Consider the following 24,788-nt stretch of genomic DNA (forward strand, 5'->3'; position numbering starts at 1 on the left):
CATGGCAAAGTATTGCAGACCGCCTGAATGCGTAAGTAGTGCACAATTACACACTCACCGCTCTGCTGAAACATCACAATTATAATCCAAATAGTTAATTCACATCTCCAAAAACGCAGTTGTACTCTGATTATGAAACAGTTGAATTTTTAATTGAAATGGACTGCAGATATGAGTGAAATTGTGTAAAGTAACTCCATCACACTGTATAAGGCTTTGATAAAATATTATCAAAGCCTTACATTATTACTACACTCAGTAGTACGGTTTAATCTTAGCCGTTGTACTCTGCTTCTTATGTTGTCCACGGATTTTTCTGTGTGTTCTCCTGCTTTTATTAATGTAAAGCTGCTTTGAAACAATGAAACAATTGTAAAAAGCACTATATAAATAAAATAAAATTGAATTTAATTGAATAAATAGATGAGCTAATAATAATAATCACTTTAATTTATATAGCGCCTTTCAAAGGACCATAGGTCGCTTGCTCACTGACTCCATTGAATGTTCTTGTGTGATAAAGTGTCTCTTTTCGTGTGTGGTGTGGTGTGTGTGTGGTGTGTGTGATGTGTGTGTGATGTAGATTAAAAATGACTGGGCCAAAACGGACATGGCAGCAAGTCAAAATCAAATACAATAACATTCTGCATAATGGTAAGGGCCCTGACTAATACTTAACAATGCACAAGCATATATTGTACCCAGAAGGTGCCTGCTCACACATTGTCTGTACTGTTTTAGCAGTGAAAAAGAATACCCACAGACAAGGCACGGGTGGTGGGTCACCAAAAGCTGACCTCACCCCAGCAGAGGACATAGCCTTGGAGCTAAATAAAGGCAGGCCCGTGTAGGAGGGGATCCCTGGGGGGAAAGAGACAAGCATAGGTCCCTCCCTAGATGCCACCCGCTTCATACAAGGTATGTCCTTCCATCTCTACATGGGACACAACCACATTCATATTGAATCCATTTGGACTGTCTGACTTTGGTTTGCCTATTGCCTTGCAGTGTCTGGCAGCACTGTGTTACTGTTAGAGCCACCAGCACAAGCACCAGACGATGCTGATCCAGTGAGTACTCCATCAAAGGCATACTGTAGGCCTGGCATGTCTTGTCTACTAGCTTCAATATGAATCTGATTAAATGTGATAGGGTGAAGGCCCCAGTGCAGCAGCAACAGCACATGACTGCGATGATGAGGAGACCATCTCTCTGGATTCCAGAAGGCATGAGGTATCATGTCAAGCCTGTGAAAGTACTATTCAGTCTACAATGGTGAGGAGTCATTATTTAGAGCCCACACAAAATCTAATTTCTGTAACAGGACCCAGAAGCTGTACAGTGGGAAAGCCAGCCTGGCAACATAGTGCGTATTAATGGAAGGACACTACATCGTGCCAAATTCCTGCTGCGCTAATTGTATTTTGTTCACAGATCTCACAAGCTATCAGACAGTTGTATGGCAACCACCTCTGGTGCCAAATAGAACTGGCAGATATAGACATGCAGTACAAGAAGAAAAAGATGGAAAATCTTGCACTGGAGTCCGAAATAAAAAAGAGGACAATTAGGAAACTGGACCTTTCCTCCCCCAGCTCCAAGAAGATGACACATCTTAAAATAAAAATATAAGGTACATTCTCGTAAAGTCAAGTGAGCCATGACATATGAGCTCCCATTGTGAGCGCACAGGACCAGCGGCATCTTTAGTAGGTTTTTTTATTATTTTCCCTAGCAATCAGTACAAATAAGCATCGTTATAAGGCACCACCCCCTTTTACCCACCCCCCAGCGCCAGGTGTGGCCACTAGCCTATATGAAGGCCCAAAATGGTGTGTTCCTTTCTGCTCTGACAATGGCGTGCCCATTCTTGCGAGATGCGGTGGATGAAGAAGCACTTGTGCTCAGGAGAGCCTTCAGGCGAGAGAGGGTCTCCAGGGACCGGTTGGACCCACTGGCCTTCCCTGATGACCATCTATATGAAAGATACAGGTTTTCTGCAGATGCCATCAGGTATCTGTGCAGACTGCTGGGTCCCAGGATTAAGCACCGCACAGCACGGAGCCATGCACTGAGAGTGGAGCAAATGGTTTGTGTGGCCTTGCGCTTTTTTGCTAGTGGAGCCTTCCGGTACTCAGTGGGGGATGCAGAACAGCTGAACAAGGCCACAATTTGCCAAAACAATAAGGATTGTGTGTCTGGCTATCAAAACATTAGCAGATGTCTTCATCTCCTTCCCTGGCCACAGAAGACTCTGTGACATCAAAGAGGAGTTCTATAGGATTGCAGGTAAGAGGATCTACAAATTACAGGACAACTGTTAACACTCTTAGTAGGATACTCATTACTTTGTGTGACCGGTTTCCCCAATGTCATTGGTGCACTGCACTGCACACACATAAGGATAAAAGCCCCCTCAGGTGCACATAAGGCAGATTTTGTGAATAGGAAATCCTTTCACAGCATTAATGTTCAGGTGAACATAACTTTTTGATATTGTCCACTGATGAACATTGTGCATTGCCAGTGATGTGCATTGATTGGTTTAATATTCCTCATCTTATGATTTCAGATGGTCTGCAATGCTGACTGTGTGATCAGCAATGTTGTGGCAAAATGGCCTGGCTCAGTCCATGACTCCAGAATCTTTCGGGCCTCTGAAATCTATCAGTGCCTATCACAAGGTGAGCCACACAACCCCTATTAATAACCACTTTTTACATCATGGCTGTGTCAAGAATATCACTGTGTTTATGAGGTAGTAATGATGAGATTTTGTGTTGAATTCTCTGGTGTGTTGCTGGGAGACAGGGGGTATGGCTGCCAGCCTTTTCTCCTGACACCTTTCACAGACCCCCAGGAAGCACAGCAGGCCTACAACCATGCCCATGCCAGGACCAGGGCCTGAGTTGAAATGACCTTTGGCCTCCTGAAGGCACGCTTTCACTGCCTTCACAAATTAAGGGTCAGCCCTGTGAGGGCATGTGACATTACTGTGGCTTGTGCTGTCCTCCACAATGTGGCCTGCCTGAGGAAGGAGAGGGCCCCCAGAGTGCCACCAGCCATGGACTGGGACAATCCGGCAATCTTCCCTGATGACGACAGTGGTTGGCTGCTGAGGGACCAATATGTGTTGAATTATTTTAGTTAGTATGTGTGCTTTCAATTTTGGTTAAATATGTCCTGCGGTGGCAGAGGAATTTGTTTTTTTTTTTGTGGTCAAAAATATTTTTTTATTTTTTTTTTCAGTTGATTTGGCCTTTTAAGGTGTTGTGCTGTATACTGTGTGTAATACAAGCTTGCAGGGAGGCTACTGCATCCATTCATTTGTCTGTTCAGTTGATGTGTATGGATTTGTCCTGCATTTATTTCAGGGTGCAGACATGTGGGGTGTGTCATATACAGACCTTTGAATGTGTATTTATCCTTTTGTTGTATAATATGCTTTGATTCTGTGCTTTCAATCTTGTAGAGTCACTGTGTGACTTCAGTTTCGAAAGGAGCTGATGGTTTACCAGATTTGTTTTATCCTTATTCAATAAAGGAACATAATGTTACACTGTGTGTTTTCATATTTATATGGAATGCGTGTTTTATACGACAGAGTATTAGGGCCACGCTGAGGAAGAAGGAAAAAGTCATACATTTATGAGGCTGGTTCTTTCTGTGGAAAAGATGCATATTCTTTTTACAGTCCTGATACTTATGACAATGTGATGCTGATGTGCCAAAAGATTAAGTATGTCCTTGTTTGTGAAACCATACTGAAGAACAATTTCACGAAATGCCCCACAGCTGTCATTTTAACAACTGTCCTCCTCTTAAACAACGGGTTACAATATTATGACTTCTTTCTCGAAGTCTATGAATTTTCTTTTTTTTCCTCTGTGGCCCTAATATTCTATCATTTTATATATAGCCTTATAGTCTATGGGAAACTGTAAATTATCTAATGATAGAATGATAGCAACATCTAAAAATCATCATTTATCCAAAATGACTGAAATGAATGATCACAAACGTTTAAATAATGACAGTGGGTCTAGTTATATTTGATAACAATGAATAGTGGGCAGTGGAATAACTATTGGTTTCCGTTGGTGGTGACTGCTGACTGACATAAGGGATGAGATTAAATAGATCCTGGAGTTTAGCCTGGTCTGGAGCAGGCTAGCTCCACAGAATAAATCTCCATGGTAATTTATACCATAACATCCTACTGCCCCCTATCCAGCTTTAGTGCAACCGGATCACGAATAAATTGAGCCAGGATCACCAAGATATCCCGGCTTAATCCCTTATCCTAGTTTTGTGCAATAGGCCCCTTGTCTGGTTTAGGCCTGTCATGGATAAATAATGATGACAATAAAACCGCCAGTAGGGGGCAGCAAGTCTATGTTTTAATAAATGATTTATTGAATCATTTAAATCAAATTACCATTCAAAATGACTGATTCAATTAGAAACGAAACAAGTGAGGCCATCTGAATGGACTGTTGAATCACTGGCTCACTCTATTTGTTCAAAATCTGATTTATTCAAGGAAAGAAACACCGTTGCTATGCACTGTTGTATAAAATTAATAGCACATACTGTATGTGCTCGCGCACATGTCCTGATATTCAGAAAAGCACATTGCTTGTGCAATGAATATAAAAACTTAAAAACTCATACATGGGTATTTTTTCTTTCATTGCTTTAATTATAAGGGCATTCTAGTTATTCTAACAGGCTTCATCACACAGTGAATGCTTTTGGACTCTCAAGACGTTTTTTTTTTTTGGTTTTTGCAAAGTCGGTGACTCAATAATGTCAGCTCTACTATCGTCTCTCAGTCCCTCACAGTCACACATACAGCACAATAATATAATGTCGGGGAATATCTTTAAATTATAATTAAGGAAAAATCATACCTTTTTTGTTGTCTTCTTTTTAAAGAACTTCAAAAGTTGCACTTGAACCATTTTGCACGAAAAATTATGAAATCTTGCTTCCGCTTGTGAGCAGTTTGTTACAGTACCAAGTTCTGATTTGCCAATCGCTCCTATTTAGTTTGTGAATTATCTTAAGTAGAGAATTTTAACATTTCTTTTGCATAAGTTTTACATAATACACATTATTAATCTAAAGAAAATGGTAAGGGGGAAGTTTAAAGTTATATATATATATATATATATATATATATATATATATATATATATATATATATATATATATTAGGCTTCATATTAGGCTTCAGCTGTCTAAGATTGCTCTTCAATGTCAAAATAATTGAGATTGCAATCAAATCAAGGAGGTGGGGATTTACCATTCACAAAAACAACAAACATTAAAGTAATACCAGTAAAATCCACTGATGCAAAATACTCAACTAATATTTATGGCAATAAAAATATATTTGCTTTTTAATTGTTAAACAATAGAGCTATTATTTATCTCCTAAAATAAAAAAATTAAAATATGAAATAATTTATAATATTTTATAAAACCATTATGAAATGCTGACAGAGATACGTTTGTGGGAAGCAGTATTTCTACAAATCACTCCGAGATGCAAATTCCTTATGTGCAAATGAATACAGTGTCTCGCTTTACGCTCAGACATGCAGCACATCAGACTATATAATTACATTGCTGTCACATCCCGTTGGACTTTTGTTATGTTTTCATCCCTCGTGTGCTCTGTTAGACCCAGTTTCTGCCTCTCCTTGATTAGTTTAGTTCCTGTGTGCCTTTATTTGATCATGTTCCTGTTCTCGTTTAGTCATAATTAGTTAACCTCCATTTACCTGTGTCTAGTTTATCACCCTCATTATCCTGTGTATATTAGTTGGCCTCTTGTTGTTCTCCTTTGTCCAGTATTGTTGAATGTAACCCTGTGTGTTAGAACCTCTTCATTGTGTGGATTACCATTAAAAGTGTTTGTTGTTATAATCTTCATCGTGGCTTTGTCTCTCTAACAACAGTATTGTGACAGAACACTGGACTAACAAAAAATAAGTAAGCTGTGTCTCCCCCTCGTTTTGTTTTCCATTTTTGTCTGTTTTTATTTTTGGTTATGGATTACACCATACATCTCCTTCCCCTGCTGAAGCAGGAACATCATCCCGATTACCTCCTCCTTCTGTTGGAGAGAAGAGGATGCCTCTTGAAGTCCACTAGGCGATCCTCGTGGACATTGCCAACCATTTCAGCTTCCAAGACAGCAGCCTCTGCACATTCTTCCTGATGAGCCTCAACAATGAGTGCAGAGCGAGGTTGTCCGGAGATGGACCTTGGGACTCTTTCGCCGCATCTGTGGGGTGGGTGCTGGTGAGCAACAACTTGTCGTTCACCATCGGCCCCACCGAGGAGTTTCTCATCAGTCCCACTCCAGACCCAGAGCCCAGCCCACCATCACCTTGCTGTGCGGCGCAAGAGCCTGAGCCTGATATTTTTGTGTATATATAGAAACTTGCCCCCTCTTCTCCAACCTTTGCCTGAACTCTCTGTCTGCCCTGAACTTTCTGTCTGCCCCAAACTGACTATCAGCCCTGAACTATCTGCCTTTGTCACAACAACCACGGAAGGTCGTTCTCCTGTCACTGGTGCTCCTAGTGCTGGGAGTGGCCTTGTGGTGTGTGTGTGGGCTGCACACACTGTTCCTAAGCCCCCTGAGCATCTTGAACTCCCACCCAGCCTCCCTCTCCCACCACCTTTGCACCAGTCCTCACCATCACCTACACTGTCTCCTGGCAGCCCCTCAACTCACCCTCAGCCCACCAACCTTATTCCTGGACCCCATCTCGTCCCCCAGACTCAACAGGAGTCGTGGCTGGAGAATCCCTTGTCTCTGCCTCCAGCCTCTGAGTCCCAGACTTCGCCTTGGTCCGTCGACCCAGCGGCTCCACCATGGCTCCTAGCTCCCTCCTCTCCACCATGACCCATCAGTCCACCTGCTCTGCCAGACTCCCTCATCTCTCCGGCTCCGCTCTGGTCTGTCGTTGACCAACCACCACCTCGGCACTCCACTTCTCTGGAAACACCGCATCCCTCCATCCCTCCAGCTCTGTCATGCTCCTCCTTCCTTCTGGCTCCATCTTGGTCCTCTGTCGCTCCGGCTCCACAAAGGTCTTCTGGATCCCTGCTTTCACCTCGGTCGCCGGAGACATCTGAGCCCTGGCTCATCGGCTCTCCGCCTCGGGCTCCACCACCACCTGCTCCGCCGCCGGTCTGCCCCCTGGAGTTGACAGCCCTTCCTCCACCATGGCTCCTCCCTTTGTCAGCTCCACCATGGGCCACCATCATGGCTGTGGACTGGGTCCTGCCTGGCTCCTCCTGCTCTAAGTCCCTCATGTCTCCTCCCTCCATCGTGTTCATTCTGGACTTTGTTGGTCGTCCTCCTCCTGGGTGTCTATCCTTCGCCAGAGCCTTCACCTGTCTGGTCTGCCTGCCTGCCAGCCCTTTGCCGTCCCCATCACCATCCCTTGTCCACTCCTTGTGTCTGCCTCCTATGTCCCCCTCCATCCCTCCATTTGTCCCCATGGTGGAGGTCACGCCTTCTGGGGGGGGGGATCTGTCACACCCCATTGGACTTTTGTTGTGTTTTCACCCCTCATGTGCTCTGTTTGACCCAGTTTCTGTCTCTCCTTGATTAGTTTAGTTCCTGAGTGCCCTTATTTGGTCATGTTCCTGTCCCATGCTCCTCATCTAGTCATCATTAGTTAACCTCCATTCACCTGGGTCTAGTTTATCACTCTCATTATCCTGTATATATTAGTTGGCCTCTTGTTGTTCTCTTTTGTCCGGTATTGTTGAATGTTACCGTGTGTTAGACCCCCTTAATCATGTGGATTACCATTAAAAGGATTTGTTATAATCTTCATTGTGCCTTTGTCTCAAGTAGTATTGTGACAATTGCAACCTTCACGATTTGATAATCACACCAAGTCTTATTGCATTCTCACAGCCATGCATTGTTAGAATTTATTTATAAAAAAAAGTTACTGTCCAAATGGCAAGTAACATAATTTCATAAACCAAGGTTTTGTAAATTTTGGGCACTGGATGAAATGCTAAGGGTGAGATGACACTCTACTAGATAATGGTGTTAGCTCATGCAGTGCTGTCAGAAGTAATCCATATATGATATAGATGCAGTTTAAGTAATTGTTTCAGGCCATTTTGCCAATTCAATCTTAATAAAATCCACTCACCCTCCACCTCAAACAAATATTTGTTTGTTTGTTTGTTTCTCAAATTTATGCAATCTACGTGGGTCATATTTATCAGGGTGGAAAATATAAATATTGTATAAATATGAAAAAAACCCATGCCTGAAAATATTGTTTTTATTCTAGCCACTGAAAGCAGATGCTACATTTGATGACAAAAAAAATTAATTTATTGTGACATCAATCAATTGTTGCTTTACTTATTGGGGAGGGGGGGGGTCATTTACCTCAGTATCTCCAGCTGACAGTTTGGACTCTTCAGTCCATCAAAAAGAAGCTTCACTCCTGAATTGTGCAAGTCATTGTTACTCAGGTCCAGATCTCTCAGACAGGAGGTTGAGGATTGTAAAACTGATGACAAACTCTCACAAGATTGAGCAGTGAGATTACATATGGAACATCTGAACAAGAAAAAACAGTCATTGCATACATAATAAATCTTAAATCAATGCACTTTAAGATAATGCATAAATAAATAAATCAACTAAAGTCTTTGATTTCAGACCTTAGTATCTTCAGCTGACAGTTTGGACTCTTCAGTCCATCAGAAAGAAACTTCATTCCTGAATCCTGCAGGTCATTGTTACTCAGGTCCAGCTCTCTCAGATGGGAGGTTAATGATTGTAAAACTGATGACAAACACTCACAAGATTGAGCAGTGAGATTACACCCATGTAGCCTGTGGAGAGAGAGAGAGAGAGAGAGAGAGAAACAAAAATAAATAAACATATTAATGCCTTAATCAGGTAGGGCAGTGTTTATCAACCCTGGTCCTGAGCACCCCCCAGCACTGCACATTTTGTGTGTCACCCTAATCAAACACACCTGATTCAACTCATTAGCTCATTAAAAGAAACTCCAAGAACTGAAATAGGTGTGTCAGATAAGCAAGACATATAAAATATACAGTGTTGGGGGTGCCCAGGACCATTTACATTTACATTTAATCATTTAGCAGACGCTTTTATCCAAAGCGACTTACAAATGAGAACAGTAGAAACAATCAGATCAACGAGAGAACAACAACGGTATACAAGTGCTACAACAAGTCTCAGTTAGTCTAGTACAGAACACGTAGCCAGGGTTGTTTTTTTTTTTCTTTTTTGAATATGATAGAAAAAGAAAAGGTAAGTACTAGCATTAGTTAGTTAAGTGCAGGTGAAAAAGATGAGTCTTCAGATGTTTTTTGAAAATGAGTAAAGACTCAGCTGTTCCAATTGAGATCGGGAGGTCATTCCACCAGCTGGGAGCAGTCCAGGAAAAAGTCCGTGAGAGTGATTTTGAGCATCTTTGGGATGGCAACACAAGGCGTCGTTCACTTGCAGAGCGCAAAACTTCTGGAGGGTGCATAAGATTGAACTAGTGAGTTTAGGTAAGTTGGCGCCGTGCCAGTGGTCGTTTTGTAGGCAAGCATCAGTACCTTGAATTTGATGCGAGCGGCTACTGGTAGCCAGTGTAACCTGATGAGGAGAGGAGTAACATGGGCTGTTTTCGGCTCATTGAAGACAACCCTCGCTGCTGCATTCTGGATCAGTTGTAGAGGCTTGATAGTACATGCAGGAAGGCCCGCCAGGAGAGCATTGCAATAGTCCAGTCTGGAGAGAACAAGAGCTTGGACAAGAAGTTGGGTGGATTGCTCTGACAGAAAGGATCTAATCTTCCTAATGTTGAATAAGGCAAATCTACAGGACCGGGTCGTTGTAGCAATATGGTCTGTGAAGCTTAACTGATGATCCATCACAACTCCTAGGTTTCTGGCTGTCCTGGAAGGAGTTATGGTTGACGAACCCAGCTGTATAGAGAAGTTGTGATGAAACGATGGGTTAGCTGGAACCACCAGCAGTTCAGTCTTAGTAAGGTTGAGCTGAAGGTGATGGTCATTCATCCAGCTAGAAATGTCATTCAGACAGGCTGAAATGCGAGCAACTACCGTCGGGTCATCTGGTTGGAATGAGAAGTAGAGTTGAGTGTCATCAGCGTAGCAGTGATAGGAAAAGCCATGCTTCTGAATGACAGATCCTAATGACGTCATGTAGATGGAGAAGAGAAGCGGTCCAAGTACTGAGCCTTGAGGAACCCCAGTATCAAGTTGTTGTGACTTAGAAACTTCACCCCTCCAAGACACCATGAAGGATCTATCAGACAGGTAGGAGTTAAGCCACTGGAGTGCAGTTCCAGAGATGCGCATCTTTCTGAGGGTGGATAGGAGAATCTGGTGATTAACGTGTCAAAAGCAGCAGACAGGTCCAGCAAAATGAGCACTGAGGATTTTGAAGCTGCTCTTGCCAGTCGCAGGGCTTCAGTAACCGAGAGCAGGGCAGTCTCAGTTGAGTGGCCACTTTTGAAGCCAGATTGGTTGCGGTCCAGGAGGTTGTTCTGTACAAGAAACATAGAGAGCTGGTTGAACACAGCTCGTTCGAGTGTCTTTGCAATGAATGGAAGAAGGGATACCGGTCTGTAGTTTTCTAGAAGTGCTGGATTTAGAGATGGTTTCTTCAGCAGTGGGCTTACCCGAGCCTGCTTAAATGCTCAGGGAAATGTTCCAGAGTGAAGAGAGGAGTTGATAATGTGAGTAAGTGAAGGTATGACTGAAGAAGAAATCGCTTGAAGGAGGTGAGGTGGGGATCGGATCCAGTGGGCAAGTAGTAGGATGACTGGAGAGGATAAGTTTGGAAACGTCCGTCTCTGAGAGTGGAGAGAAGGAGGAGAACGAGCGAGCATTAGTCGTTGTGAAGTTATCCTCAGTCTGCGGTGTGGAGAACTGGTCACTGATGGTTCTTGTCTTATTTGTGAAGAAAACTGCAAAGTCATCAGCTGTAAGAGTCGATTGAGGAGGAGGTGGAGGCGGATTAAGAAGAGAAGAGAAGGTTTTGAAGAGTGTCCGAGCGTCACAACAGTTGTTAATCTTGTCGTGGTAATATGATGTTTTAGCAGTGAAGACGTTTGCAGAGAAGGAAGAGAGGAGAGACTGATACACACTGAGGTCGGTAGAGTTTCTTGATTTAAGCCATTTCCTCTCTGCAGCCCTGAGTTTAGAGCGATGTTCACGGAGTACATCGGAAAGCCAGGGGGCAGATGGGGTGGTGCGTGCTGGTCTAGACGACAGTGGGCAAAAGTTGTCCAAGCAAGAGGTCAGAGTGGAACAAAAAGTGTCCGTAGCACTGTTCGTGTCCAGAGCTGAAAACTGCGAGAGTGAAGGAAGTGAGGATGCAACCACAGAGGATAGGCGAGATGGAGAGAGTGAGCGTAGGTTCCGTCGAAAGGTGACCCGCGTTGGAGCGTGTGCCGCTTCAGGAGTAAGTGCTAGATTAGCAGTAATGAGGAAGTGGTCTGAGGTGTGCAGTGGAGTAACTAAAGTGTTGTCCACTGAGCAACAGCGCATGTAGATGAGGTCCAGTTGGTTGCCCGATTTGTGAGTCGCTGTAGTAGAGACTCGCTTAAGATCAAATGAGGCGAGCAGAGTGTTGAAGTCAGCAGCCTGGGGTTTATCTAGGTGGATGTTGAAGTCACCAAGCAGTACCAGAGTAGTTACCATCTTCAGTATAATTTGATAGTAGCACGTCCAACTCCTCCAAGAAGTTTCCCAATTGACCCGGGGGACGATAAATGACCACAAAGTGGATTTTAACAGGGTGGGTTACAGTAACAGCATGTGATTCAAATGAACCGTGACCTGTAGGTGGTGGTTGAAGATCAAATTTCCAATCTTTTGATATAAGGAGACCAGTACCTCCACCCCTCCCAGTCGTACGAGGGGTGTGGGAACAAGTGAAATGAGTGGAGAGGGCTGCGGGGCTGTGGCAGTGTCCTCAGGTTTGATCCAGGTCTCAGTCAGTGCCATGAGGCTGAGACCAGAATGAGTAGCAATAGAAGAAATGAAGTCTGCTTTGTTAACAGCGGACTGGCAGTTCCAGAGACCAACTGGAATAGAGAGCGTTGGAGTAGAGGTCAGAGGGACAGGCCTTAGATTTGTCAGGCAGGCCTTCCTTTGACGTACATAGCGTGCTCTCCGAGTGTTAGTAGTGATAGTAGAGATCTGAAAGCACATAGTGAATACAAGTGTCCAAAATAAGTATTTGAGGACGAGCTGTAAAAAAAATGAAGGCGAGAAAAGCAATACTCAAGTGCCCTGTCGGTGTCCTTGCTCGGTGGAGTCGCGCAGGTAGAGTCGATGGTCTTTACACTCGTCGGTCTTCACACGAGGAGGCTTCACACGAGGGCTGCCGCGACCGCTGCCGCGGTGACACCTACCACTTATATATTTGCCTGATTACCTGTGATTGAAGTCAGCTTGTCACGCCTCCCTATTTAGCAGACCGAAACTGTCCAGTCCCGCGATAGGCAAACGCAAAACCAAACGCCACAATTCACACGTATTTACCAGGGTAAGACACACAGTAATTAAAGCAAAGTTTCCCTAGCAACGATGATCACGCAGTAGTCTAATGAGAAAACGAGGCAAAAAACACTTACAAACTGCGGTCCTTCTCTGTCGCTCGACTGTTTCTTCTGACAAGCGCTTACAGAACAGCTCTTTAAGTACGTTTTTACCGGCTTACTGGCTATTGTCACGCCTCCCTATTTAGCAGACCGAAACTGTCCAGTCCCGCGATAGGCAAACGCAAAACCAAACGCCACAATTCACACGTATTTACCAGGGTGTAAGACACACAGTAATTAAAGCAAAGTTTCCCTAGCAACGATGATCACGCAGTAGTCTAATGAGAAAACGAGGCAAAAACACTTACAAACTGCTGTCCTTCTCTGTCGGCTCGACTGTTTCTTCTGACAAGCGCTTACAGAACAGCTCTTTAAGTACTTTTTACCGGCTTACTGGCTATTGTCACGCCTACCTATTTAGCAGACCGAAACTGTCCAGTCCCGCAATAGGCAAACGCAAAACCAAACGCCACAATTCACACGTATTTACCAGGGTAAGACACACAGTAATTAAAGCAAAGTTTAATTAAAGGGTAGTTCTGTATAGCTTGTGGGGGTTGATATAAATGTGTGAATCTCTTGCTCTTTCATATGGACAGTGTCTTATGAGGGTATCAAACTTGCAGAACAGGTTTATATAGGACGATTGCCTCGTCATTTTGGTTTAGGGCAACTTTGAAGAAAGGTTTTGATCTACTTCAAATGTTGACTACTGTATAGCGCAATATAGTTTATTGGTTATTATAACTTAATTTCAGAGGTAGTTGCCTTAACTCAAAAAAAGAATAATAAATAAAATAAAATAAATAAATTCGCAAACTGTTGCGTTAATTTTATTTTGTTTCGTCTAAACAATATTTTTTAGACTATGAAATATAAATTCTCACAGAATGTAGCCTTTTCATAACCAATATATTGAATAATAATATTTTTCTAAATCCCAAACAGAGTCCAGACATCAGTATGATCCGTCTATGATGTTTTATAGGCTTTTTTAGATTTGGGAATACACATGCGTTACAGATATGACAAAAAACATTTTGAAGTTTTTGGAGACATTATTATTATTATTATTATTATTATTATTATTATTATAATTATTTGTAGCCTATTTACAATGCACAAACCAGAAGCAACAATATCTGCAGAGAAGGGCTGGCCATTCTCAAAACATAAAATATCAATTTTATTTAAATTTTCGTTTTTGTGTTTCAGAGGAAAAAACATTGTTAAGGTATCTCTCAATTACAGACCGTTCTGAAAAAAGAATTTATGCAAACGCGTATAAAATGCTTTAAAAACTTTAACAGAGATGTCTAGAGGATATTTAATAGATCTGCCCCCACGTAAGATTTTTCTAGTTACTAGTCGTTCATTTGTCATTATTCAACTAATCGCAGGTTTATATTAAATTTACGTCTATAATCCATAATGAGCCTTAATATATTCCGCGCTCAAGCACACGCATTAAGTTTGCCCCAAAGCACAGGCAGAAGTAGCCCAAATATTGTGAAAAAGGAGACATTTTAATTATTTATTAATAAACAAATGTTTTCTTGTCGGCTGCAAGATGAAATTCACAGTGCTGTCTCTCTCCACATGGACGCGCCTTTAAAGAGATATACAACCTTCACAGATTACATAATGCTTTCGTTCTGAATTGATTCATTTAAAATACATTTCAAGCTTTCTGTAAATATATTTCTCATGTATGTGAGACACCACAATTTTAAGTTAATTCATTATCAGGAAAAAATTCAAGTGATCTAGAGGGCGCCTCCCTGTCATGCATGCGCATTAATAATTTTTGCACAAACACTTGAATATGAATAATAATTCACATTTTGCATATGCATTACAACGTAAATTATTTTTTCTTTACATGCAATTATCCAAAATAAAACCAAACAAGATTTGTAATGAAGATAAAACAAATAAGAATAAATGCTGCGTGTGCACTCAGCATCACTCGCGCCGCAAATCTTGAACGCAGACATTTTACACACCTGCATTTAAATGCGGCTGCAATTTTATTTTTTTACTTAAATTATATGAAAGCAAGTAAAGAAGAATCACTGAAGTGAAGCTCTTTTTTTATTTTTACATCATTTGCACTTTGGTGATTATAATGAGAGAACTTGAGTTTAAACATGAGGACGTTTTATTAATCCGTCCATTCTTTAGAATTTCAATGATTTAGCTAAATCGTGCAGGTTTAATTTATTTGTTTCTTGTTTTAATTAGGTCTAAATAATGGGAACGAAATTATACAAATATATATACAATATATATTTTAGTAAAATAAAGAAAATAATTTATAAAACGCAACAATTTCTTAATCAGTGTACAGACAAAAAATTTTTTTCCAAGAAGTTGTCTGTCAAAATAAAGGACAGTCAACGAATAACAAAAATGCATGTTGTTTTATTAAAGGAATTTTAAAATATAAATTAAAATATAGGTCTAATATGTGAGAATATTGACATTTTGCATATTAATCCATGTAGCCTAGTTCACTAAAATAGGCTACCACTTTTAATGCTTCTATGCAAAGTAAACCACAATTTCTTTAGAATAATATAACACATAATTTATATTATATAAATAATACTGCACACCTATTAAATGTGTCAAATCTAAAATGGTGTAATACTGTGTAGCTTAGAGAAAATATAAGCACAGGCTGAGAATTCGTTCTAAGAAATGCACATAACTTCATAAGTACCAAAATTTCATATAATTAATATTAAATATTTTAACCACAGTGTTTTTCTTTCATTTTCCCTGACTGCAGCCGTCAAATGTAACACATCAGCGAGGCGAAGCTGACGTCTATTTGTGAAAACGTGCTTTGATGCGCTTGTTTGATAACTTGTCATTAAAGCGCCACTCAGCGGTCAAAAGCTGCAAATGCACTTTACAGACACCGCGGCGGCGGTAGAGCGGCGGTAGAACCAACGTTTTGGTTGGCCACCTACTGTATTTGCCTCTACCTCATTCCATTGCCCAATTGTTTCACTTAACATCTTAGTTGTTCCTCTGACAAGTAATTAGTCCTGAAAGAGTTGCCATGGATGAGACCAAAGTGAGTGTCATTGTAAACTGGCCATGACCTGGCCACAACCTGAAGGAGCTTCAATGTTTTCCTGGCTTTGCAAACTTCTACCGAAATTTCATTTGTGGTTTCAGCAGTATCACAGCACCCTTCATGTCCATGCTCAAAAGGAACTCTCACAAGCTCTCTTGGTCTTCAGAAGCTCAGCAAGTGTTTCAAGAACTAAAATCTAGATTTACCTCTGCTCCAATTCGGCATCACCCTAATCCAAGTGATTGTTGAAATTGATTCTTCCAGTACAGGCATTGGGGCCAATGACATAGAACTCCTCCTAAGATGTCCTTTGTGCATTCTATTATAGGAAACTCAACCCCACCAAGCAGACCTATGATGTTGGCAATCTAGAGCTCTTAGCCATGAAGGCTGTATTCGAGGAGTGGAGGCATTGGCTAGAGGGGGCTAAATATCATATGCCATCTGACTGTCCAAATGATAAGACTTTATGCCCCCTGAGTTGCATCAATGAGTCATGCTAATGAGTCATGCTAATGTCCCATGCATGCATCCAGGCATCACAGCAACCCTTCAGATCATCAGTAACAAATTTTGGTGGCCTGGCATGCAGAACAAGATCACCATGTTTGTCAAGAACTGCTCCAATTTCAACATCAATAAACCATCCAAACAAATGTCTGCCAGGTTGTTCCAAACTTTATCCATTCCTTGAAGGCCTTGGTCCCACATTGTCCCAGGGTCATACCACTATCCTCACTGTGGTAGACAAATTTTCCAAGGCTTGCAGACTCATACTTTTACTTAAGCTCCCCTCTGCTCTAGAAATGGTGGAGCAGCTGTGCAATTGTGTCTTCCATTTCCATGACCTCCCAGAGGACATTGTATTGGATAGAGATCTGCAGTTCACCTCGCATGCATGAGGTCAATGCGAGTCTAACCTCTGGCTATCAACACCAGTCCAGTGGCCAAACAGAATGTCAAAATCAAGAAATCACCAATTTTCTTAGGCTGTACTGCAATCTAAAAAAATCTGACTGGAGTAGACACTTTTTCTGGGCAGAGCACACACAGAGAACGCTGAGATGTCAGAAGGAACAAGCTGATCATCACCACCATCCCAGCCCACAATATCAACCTGGGGTGCGTTTCCCGTACAACTATGTTACTCGCAGATTAACCACCATAGTACGATGCATTGTTGTGGAAACGAACTAGCTAGTCATGACTGTTTCCCGAAACCATGGTACCTGTGTCGCAGATCCATCGTTAAAACTACGTTGGTTTGCGCTGTCGTTCTTCTTCTTCTTCGATCTAATGGCTGACTGTTACATAGGAGTCGAGTAATAACGAATTATTCATTTGTTCTGCAATACATTATATACATATACACACACGGAGTTAAAAATGTGCTCTTTTCTGATCCCAATGTCTATAATTTCACAATTTCATATAAATACCATTTCTTATTTAATATTGATAGGCCTACATAAGCACAGTTGAAAAAAAAATATGGGTTTTTATAAACCAGTGATGTAGTGTTGTGGACACCTGTTTCTTATTTTGCTCAATTTTTCCTATTAAAGTCTCCTTGCCATTCAGCCATGTGTTAATGAAAATGATACGAAAACCCCAATTTTCAAAGCATGAAATTGCAGTTTTTTTTTGTTTTTTTTTTTGGAGGAGGTGGAAAATAATAAAGTCCAGCTATTTTCAAAGCTGAAAAAATACTGCATTACAAATACTGACAAAAATAAAATCTTGGCAGAAATCACTCAAAAAATAAATTATGCTATGGATACAAACAAAGCCCAAAAGAAGTCAGGAATAAGTGGAGGGACTTTGCAAGGGTGACGAAAAGGAGGGCTGCGGCACGTAAGAGGGAAGCAAACAAGACTGATGGGGTATCAATTCAGTTCCTCCTCTCCCTACTGAGTAAGGGAAAGTTTTGGCCATCCTGGGGCCTGTTGCATTGGAAGGATCCTTGGAGGTATAGATAAATGTGCATCAACCAGGCCTTTGCCTTCAAAGTTCAGGCCTTTAACATCAGGCCCTCTCCAGTTTGGCCTCTAACATCAGGCTTCACATCTTCAGAGGGCAATAAGAAGAAACAACGCCTTAAGTTCATTTGTTAGCTACACTGCATTATTATGCTGTTGGAAGTTTTATGGAGGTGGTGGGTGATGGCCTGGGGCTCAGCAAAGTCAGCAAAACTGTGACAGCAGTAACACCTTTGCTGTTACAGCTTATGAAGAACATCCTGATTTCGCCCAAACTCCTGAAGAAATCCAGCTGGCCAATCAACAGTATTGACAACATCTCCAGAGTTATTGGCATCACTGATGGCACACTTATCCCAGTGTCAAACCCTGTGGTAAATGAGCCCCTACACATTTACAGGAAGGAATATCCAGCCATTAATGTTCAAACTGTGTGTGATCACAAGGGGATGTTCAATGACACTGTAGCAAAATGGCTTGGAAGCACACATGACTTTTTTGTGTGGGCCACTTCTGCAGTTTGCAGTTGGCTGAAGAGGGTGCATGGCTTTGGTGATAACTGGCTGCTGGGAGACAGTGGATATCTTCTTCACCCATACCTCCTGACACCTGTGCAGCATCCAGCCACCATTGCAGATTAAACCATTTGTTTAATCTGACATAACATCTGTTAAATATTTTGTTTATTTGCCAATATGCCCCCTGCCCAGGCTTAAATGAACAAAAATAAAAAATACTTGCAAACAGTGTATATACTGTGTATGTGTGTGTGTGTGTGTGTGTGTAATATACACAGTACACATACATATATAAACAAAAAACACAAAAAATATATGGTAAAACACACACACACATTTGTAGAGAATATTCTATATTCCAAATCTGTAAAAACAACAAAATCACTCACTTATTTATAGGTACATTTTTTATTTGGGTACATTCATTTAAAATACTGTGATTTGAGTGTTAACATTTAATATAAGTGAAAACCACTAACATACTGTTTTACCAATATTGTTATATGAGAGATAAGCATTTATGTACAGTATGTTTTAAAATACTCACTTGACAAATCACCTTTTCTTCGCACAAATGAAATGAAGGCTGTGTTCCAATCGGCATGATTAATGCTTTCAGAGGGCACTTCGAAGGGAGAATAATTGCGAGGACCATGCTGCTATATAGTTTAAAACCGAATTTGTGATTAAAAAAAAATATTTAAAGGTGAATGTAGTAAGATCTACTCACCACAACTTTCTTCCAAATCACTCAAAGTGGATGGTGAAATCTTTGAAAGGAATAGGGCATAGGGTCGATATCTCTGAATAGAACACAGCCCAGGTGCGGTGCAATCAAGACGTCGACACAGCAAACTAACTACGAACTATGCCTCTAAACACAGGTGAAGAGCTGTCGTTCCAACGACACAAGTTTGCGATGCAGTTTGCGAATGTTCGTTTGAACTATGGTTTCGGGAAACACTGAATCGTTGAACTACGTTGGTAACGACGGAACTTGCGACCATAGTTTGCTAACGATGCTTTTGGGAAACGCACCCCTGGTCAGTGATTGTGGCTCTACACTTGAGATCACCGTCTTCATCTGCCTTGCTGAAAACTAAGTCCCAGGTATGTGGGTCCCTTTAAGATCATAAAACAAATAACTCTTGTGTCTCACCATTTACAACTCCCTGCAAATTTTCATGTCTCTCCCACATTTCATGTCTCACTCCTGAAACCTGCTGGTGGTCTGAGAGAGGAGGATGAAGAAGGCAACTCAAGGGGCCCCCCACCCATCATTGTGGATGGTGAGGAGACCTATCAGGTGAATGAACTCCTGTATTCCAGACACCGGGGCAGGGTACTTCAGTACCTAATTGACTGGTATGGGTATAGCCCAGAGAAGCGGTCCTGGGTCAGTGCAGAGGACATTCTTGACCCTGCACTCATCAAGAAATTTCACCGCACCCATCCAGAAAGACCAGCTCCAAGAACTCATGGAAGACTGCGGTGTCGACTGCCTCCTTGTGTCAGGAGCCACTCGTAGGGGGGCTTTATTATGAGTTCAGCTCCTTTGGTTCCTTCTGCTCACCACCAGAGGTCTCAGTCCCCTGACGTTTAAATCCTATACATTGACTACATTGCCCATTAGCCCACGTACCTGGAATTTGTTACTCTCCCTCCTGTTGCCCATTACTGGGACTATTTAAGTGTTGCAGTTTAGCTTATTTTGCCTTATTCATGTATGATCCTGGACTGTTTACTCTCTATTGATTCTTTTTTTTTTGTGATCACATTTTTATTTTATTTTTATACATACAATCAACATCACAAATGTCAAAACAACAACAACAGACATCATCCACACACTCAGAGTTACGATACATGCTCCATGAATAACTCTGAAATATATAAGACGATGGGCCAAGCCTCCAGAGGTCAAACTGAGGCCAGACCACACACTCTCCCAAGTCGACAGACAAACCAAGGTCAGATAATTCCAGACTCCAAACAGATTCGACCTCCAGATCATACACTTCCTGTATCATGTCACTTCCTGTTTGTTGCTGCCGTGTGTCTCGAGTTTGAGCTCCATCACGTTAATTCTTTATCATCTATTTTTTCAATCTTAAAATCTATTTTTTATACACCATCATTTTCGTTTCTATAACGTGTGAATATATCCTCTATCGTATTCTACAACAAAAACAATCAGAGCGCCTTGTTATCACTAGTTTTATTTTGATTTCCCGAGTCCGCTATTAGCTTATAGCCCATTAGCATCGCCAGCATGGTTGCCGTTAAACCCGCATGCATTGCTAATACTCTATTCACACACATTACCATTGCTTTACTCACTGTTACTTGCTGTTTATTGGCGGATGTATGTCTACCTTTGAGTGCAGGTGACGACATGCTGACGCTCACAAGTCCGGGGTAAGTATACAGCCCACTGCTAACAGTCCCACCACCTCTACTCCGTGTTTTTCTCTGCACAGGCCCAGTGCACCCAGGATGCAATCTTCCCAGATGTCCTTCATTCCGGCCACAGACACAGATCCAGAGCGGAGGATGCAAGCCATGTCCTGGGCGACGACTTCTCCCCCTCCAGTCTACGAGATCTCCACACGGAACCACTTCGCTCCCCTCCGCGAGATGGAATGTGACGTTGTGATCGTCGGAGACTCCATCGTCCGACACGTCCGTGTTTCATTAGCCAAAGGTAAAGTGCACACTTACTGTTTCCCGGGGTTAACGACACCACGCTCCGGCAGACGGAGACACTGAAGAGGGACTTCAGGAGCCTGATCGAGATGCGCAGCACAACGCCCGCGGCGACGATCATCGTGTCAGGACCGCTGCCCACGTATCGACGAGGACACAAAAGGTTCAGTAGACTTTTTGCTTTAAATGAATGGTTATTGTCATGGTGTAAAGAACAGAAACTGCTCTTTGTTAATAATTGGAATTTTTTCTGGGAGTGTCCTAGGCTTTTTCGCGCTGATGGCCTGCACCCCAGCAGAGTCGGAGCAGAACTCTTCTCGGACAACATCTCCAGGACTCTACACTCCATATGACTAGTAAGCCAATTCTCAAATAACTGCTATGATGGCTTTTGTTCTACCCGCTTAAATGTTAAGAAGTACTTGCGCTGTCCAATCTATTAAGACTGTGTCTGTTCCCCGAATAGTGAGGTCAAAATATAAATTTAATGTAGCATCTAGAAAAAATCTGATTGTGATTAAACCAGAAAAATGTAAATTAAATGAACAAAATCAATTTTTTAACGTTTGGGCTCATAAACATTAGATCTGCTTGACTAAAACCTGGCTCAAACCAAATGATTATATTGGTCTAAATGAGTCTACTCCACCAAACTACTGTTATAAGCATGAGCCCCGTCAGACTGGTCGTGGGGGGAGGTGTTGCAACAATATATAGTGATATTCTCAATGTTACCCAGAAAACAGGATACAGGTTTAAATCATTCGAAATACTTCTGCTTAATGTTACACTGTAAGATATGCAAAAGAAATCTATCGTATCTCTTGCTCTGGCTACTGTGTATAGACCACCAGGGCCATGTACAAAATTCCTAAAAGAATTTGGAGATTTCCTCTCAGACCTGTTGGTTACCGTTGATAAAATGCAAATTTTCGGAGATTTTAACATTCACGTTGATAATACAAATGATGGATTAGGACTTGCGTTTACTGACTTAATAAACTGTTTTGGAGTAAAGCAAAATGTCACCGGGCCCACTCATCGTTTTAATCATATGCTAGATTTAATTATATCGTATTGGAATCGATCTTACTGATATAGATATCGTACCTCAAAGTGATGATGTTACTGACCATTTCCTTTTATCGTGCATTCTGCGTATTGATGATATTAACTATATGGCTTCGCGTTATCGTCCGGGCAGAACTATTGTTCCAGCCACCAAAGACAGATTCACAAATACCATGCCTGATTTATCTCCACTGCTCTGTGTACCCATAAATACACATGAACTAGACAAAATGACTGGCAACATTGGCACTATCTTCTCTAATACATTAGAAGCTGTTGCCCCCATCAAATTGAAAAAGGTTAGAGAAAAACGTACTGTGCCATGGTACAACAGTAATACCCACGCTCTCAAGAAAGAAACTCATAGTCTTGAGCGCAAATGGAGAAAAACTAACTTGGAAGTTTTTAGAATTAGGTGGAAAAAAAAACAGTATGTCCAGCTATAGACAGGCTCTAAAAACTGCCAGGGCCGAGCATATCCACAAACTCATAGAAAACAACCAAAACAATCCAAGGTTTTTATTTAGCACAGTGGCTAGATTAACAAATAACCAGACACCACTCGATCTAAATACTCCCTCACAGTTAAATAGTAATGACTTTAATTGAAAGTGAAAGTGAAAGTGAAAAGTGAAAGTGACTTTATGACTTTCTTCACTGATAAAATAGATAACATCAGAAATACAATAACAAATGTAGATTCTACAGCATCTAATACTTCAGCTTCATTCATTGCACCCAAAGATAAACTGCAGTGCATCTAAACCAACAACATGTTTATTAGATCCTGTACCCGCTAAATTACTGAAAGAGTTGTTATCTGTAGCAGAAAAACTGCTTCTCAATATCATTAACTCATTGTTATCTTTAGGTCACGTCCCAAAACCATTCAAGCTGGCGGTTATTAAGCCTCTTATTAAGAAACCACAAATAGATCCTAGTGAACTGGCAAATTACAGACCCATTTCAAATCTTCCATTTATATAAATTTTTTTAGAAAAAGTTGTGTCTGCTCAATTGTGCTCCTTCCTGCAAAAAAAATGATCTCTATGAAGAATTTCAGTCAGGTTTCAGGCACCATCATAGCACAGAAACTGCACTTGTTAAAATTACAAATGAACTGCTTCTTGCATCAGACCAAGGCTGCATCTCGTTGCTAGTTTTACTTGATCTTAGTGCTGCGTTCGACACCATAGATCACGACATACTCAGAGATAGATTACAAAACTATACAGTTATTCAAGGGCAGGCTTTAAGATGGTTTAGATCCTACCTGTCCGATCGCTAACACAAGGATCTGTCCTAGGTCCTCTGCTATTTTCAATATACATGTTGCCCCTTGGTAATATCATTAGAAAATTACGGGATTAGTTTCCACTGTTATGCTGATGATACTCAACTATACATCTCAACAAGACCAGATGAAACTTTTAAATTATCTAAGCTAACAGAGTGTGTAAAAAATTTAAAAGATTGGATGACCAATAATTTTCTCCTATTAAACTCCGATAAGACAGAGATATTACTTATTGCACCAAAAAACATTACACAGAATCTTGTAGATTACAATTTGCAACTAGACGGATGTACTGTTACTTCCTCTACAGTCAAAAATCTGGGTGTTATATTAGACAGCAACTTGTCTTTTCCCATGTTACAAAAACAGCATTCTTCCATCTTAGAAACATTTCCAAGCTACGAAACTTTACCTGTTTCTGATGCAGAAAAGCTAGTTCATGCATTCATGACCTCTAGACTGGACTATTGTAATGCACTTCTAGGTGGTTGTCTTGCATCTTCAATAAACAAGCTACAGGTAGTCCAAAATGCAGCAGCTTGAGTCCTTACCAGGTCTAGAAAATATGATCATATTACCTCAATACTACAGTCTTTGCACTGGCTACCTATTAAGTTCTGTATCAGTTACAAAATATTATTATTATTTATAAGGCCCTTAATGGTTTAGCTCCTGCGTACCTAACTAGTCTTCTACCACGCTACAATCCATCACGCTCGCTAAGGTCACAAAACGCTGGACTTTTGGTAGTATCTAGGATAGCAAAGTCCACTAAAGGAGGTAGAGCTTTTTCGCATTTGGCTCCCAAACTCTGGAATAGCCTTCCTGATAATGTTCGGGGTTCAGACACACTTCCTCTGTTTAAATCTAGATTAAAAACACACCTCTTTGGCCAAGCATTCAAATAATGCATCTCATAATCTTGGACTGCAGTTATATCTAATCAAATGCACATTATTATTCTTTAGCTTGGGTTAAACTAATTATTTTTACTTGGCTGGAAAAGCAGCTATGCTAATTATGTCTCTATTTGTTTCTATGTTTTATGTTTCTATGTAACTAGGATTTACACAAGCTCCAGTCTGGATCCAGAACACCTGAGAAGAGATGATGCCAGCTTCTCAGAGGACCTCAGATGATGCTAACCCAGAGACAACATACAGAACTACCACATTTTGCTATAAGTTTGATTGCATAATTGCTGTTAATAGTGTTAATCATCTGTTTGTTTACATATTTTATAGATTTTTCTGAACATTTTTGCCATATGCACATAAACTGACAGTCATCACTGATAAGCTACTACTAAATATTGTAGAAACTTGTAGAAATTTTCTGTAAAGTTGCTTTGCAATGATTTGTATCGTAAAAATTGCTATATAAATAAACTTGAACTGAATTGAATTGAATTTGACATAAAAAGGCATTGTAATGCAATCAACAATTCCACCACACACAGAGGAAACAGATGGTCGA

At 41.2% G+C, this 24,788-nt stretch overlaps 1 protein-coding gene and 2 long non-coding RNA genes across 4 annotated transcripts in view; 2 read left to right on the forward strand and 1 right to left on the reverse strand.

The window, feature by feature from the left end:
• The window catches only part of LOC109104574 (NACHT, LRR and PYD domains-containing protein 12-like), a 115,020-nt gene that overhangs the window by 54,821 nt on the left and 35,411 nt on the right, over positions 1-24,788 (reverse strand). The window contains exons 6-7 of the mRNA XM_042736163.1: positions 8,719-8,892; positions 8,441-8,614 (exon numbers count right to left, since the gene is read on the reverse strand). Of these exons, the coding sequence (XP_042592097.1) occupies positions 8,441-8,614; positions 8,719-8,892 (348 nt within the window). The remainder of the gene's footprint in view (positions 1-8,440; positions 8,615-8,718; positions 8,893-24,788) is intronic.
• On the forward strand, positions 508-1,584 carry LOC122139364. 2 transcript variants are annotated; one of them, XR_006156222.1, is made up of 6 exons: positions 508-654; positions 742-918; positions 1,009-1,070; positions 1,153-1,233; positions 1,325-1,366; positions 1,435-1,584. It is a non-coding gene; the product is annotated as an uncharacterized LOC122139364 (long non-coding RNA). The 2 variants fall into 2 exon arrangements; XR_006156221.1 differs by having other exon boundaries at positions 1,325-1,584.
• LOC122139365 lies at positions 2,430-2,823 on the forward strand. Its single transcript, XR_006156223.1, has 3 exons — positions 2,430-2,476; positions 2,573-2,684; positions 2,812-2,823. It is a non-coding gene; the product is annotated as an uncharacterized LOC122139365 (long non-coding RNA).

Source organism: Cyprinus carpio, chromosome B13, assembly GCF_018340385.1.
Source record: "Cyprinus carpio isolate SPL01 chromosome B13, ASM1834038v1, whole genome shotgun sequence".
In the NCBI taxonomy this organism is placed as follows: Eukaryota; Metazoa; Chordata; class Actinopteri; order Cypriniformes; family Cyprinidae; genus Cyprinus; species Cyprinus carpio.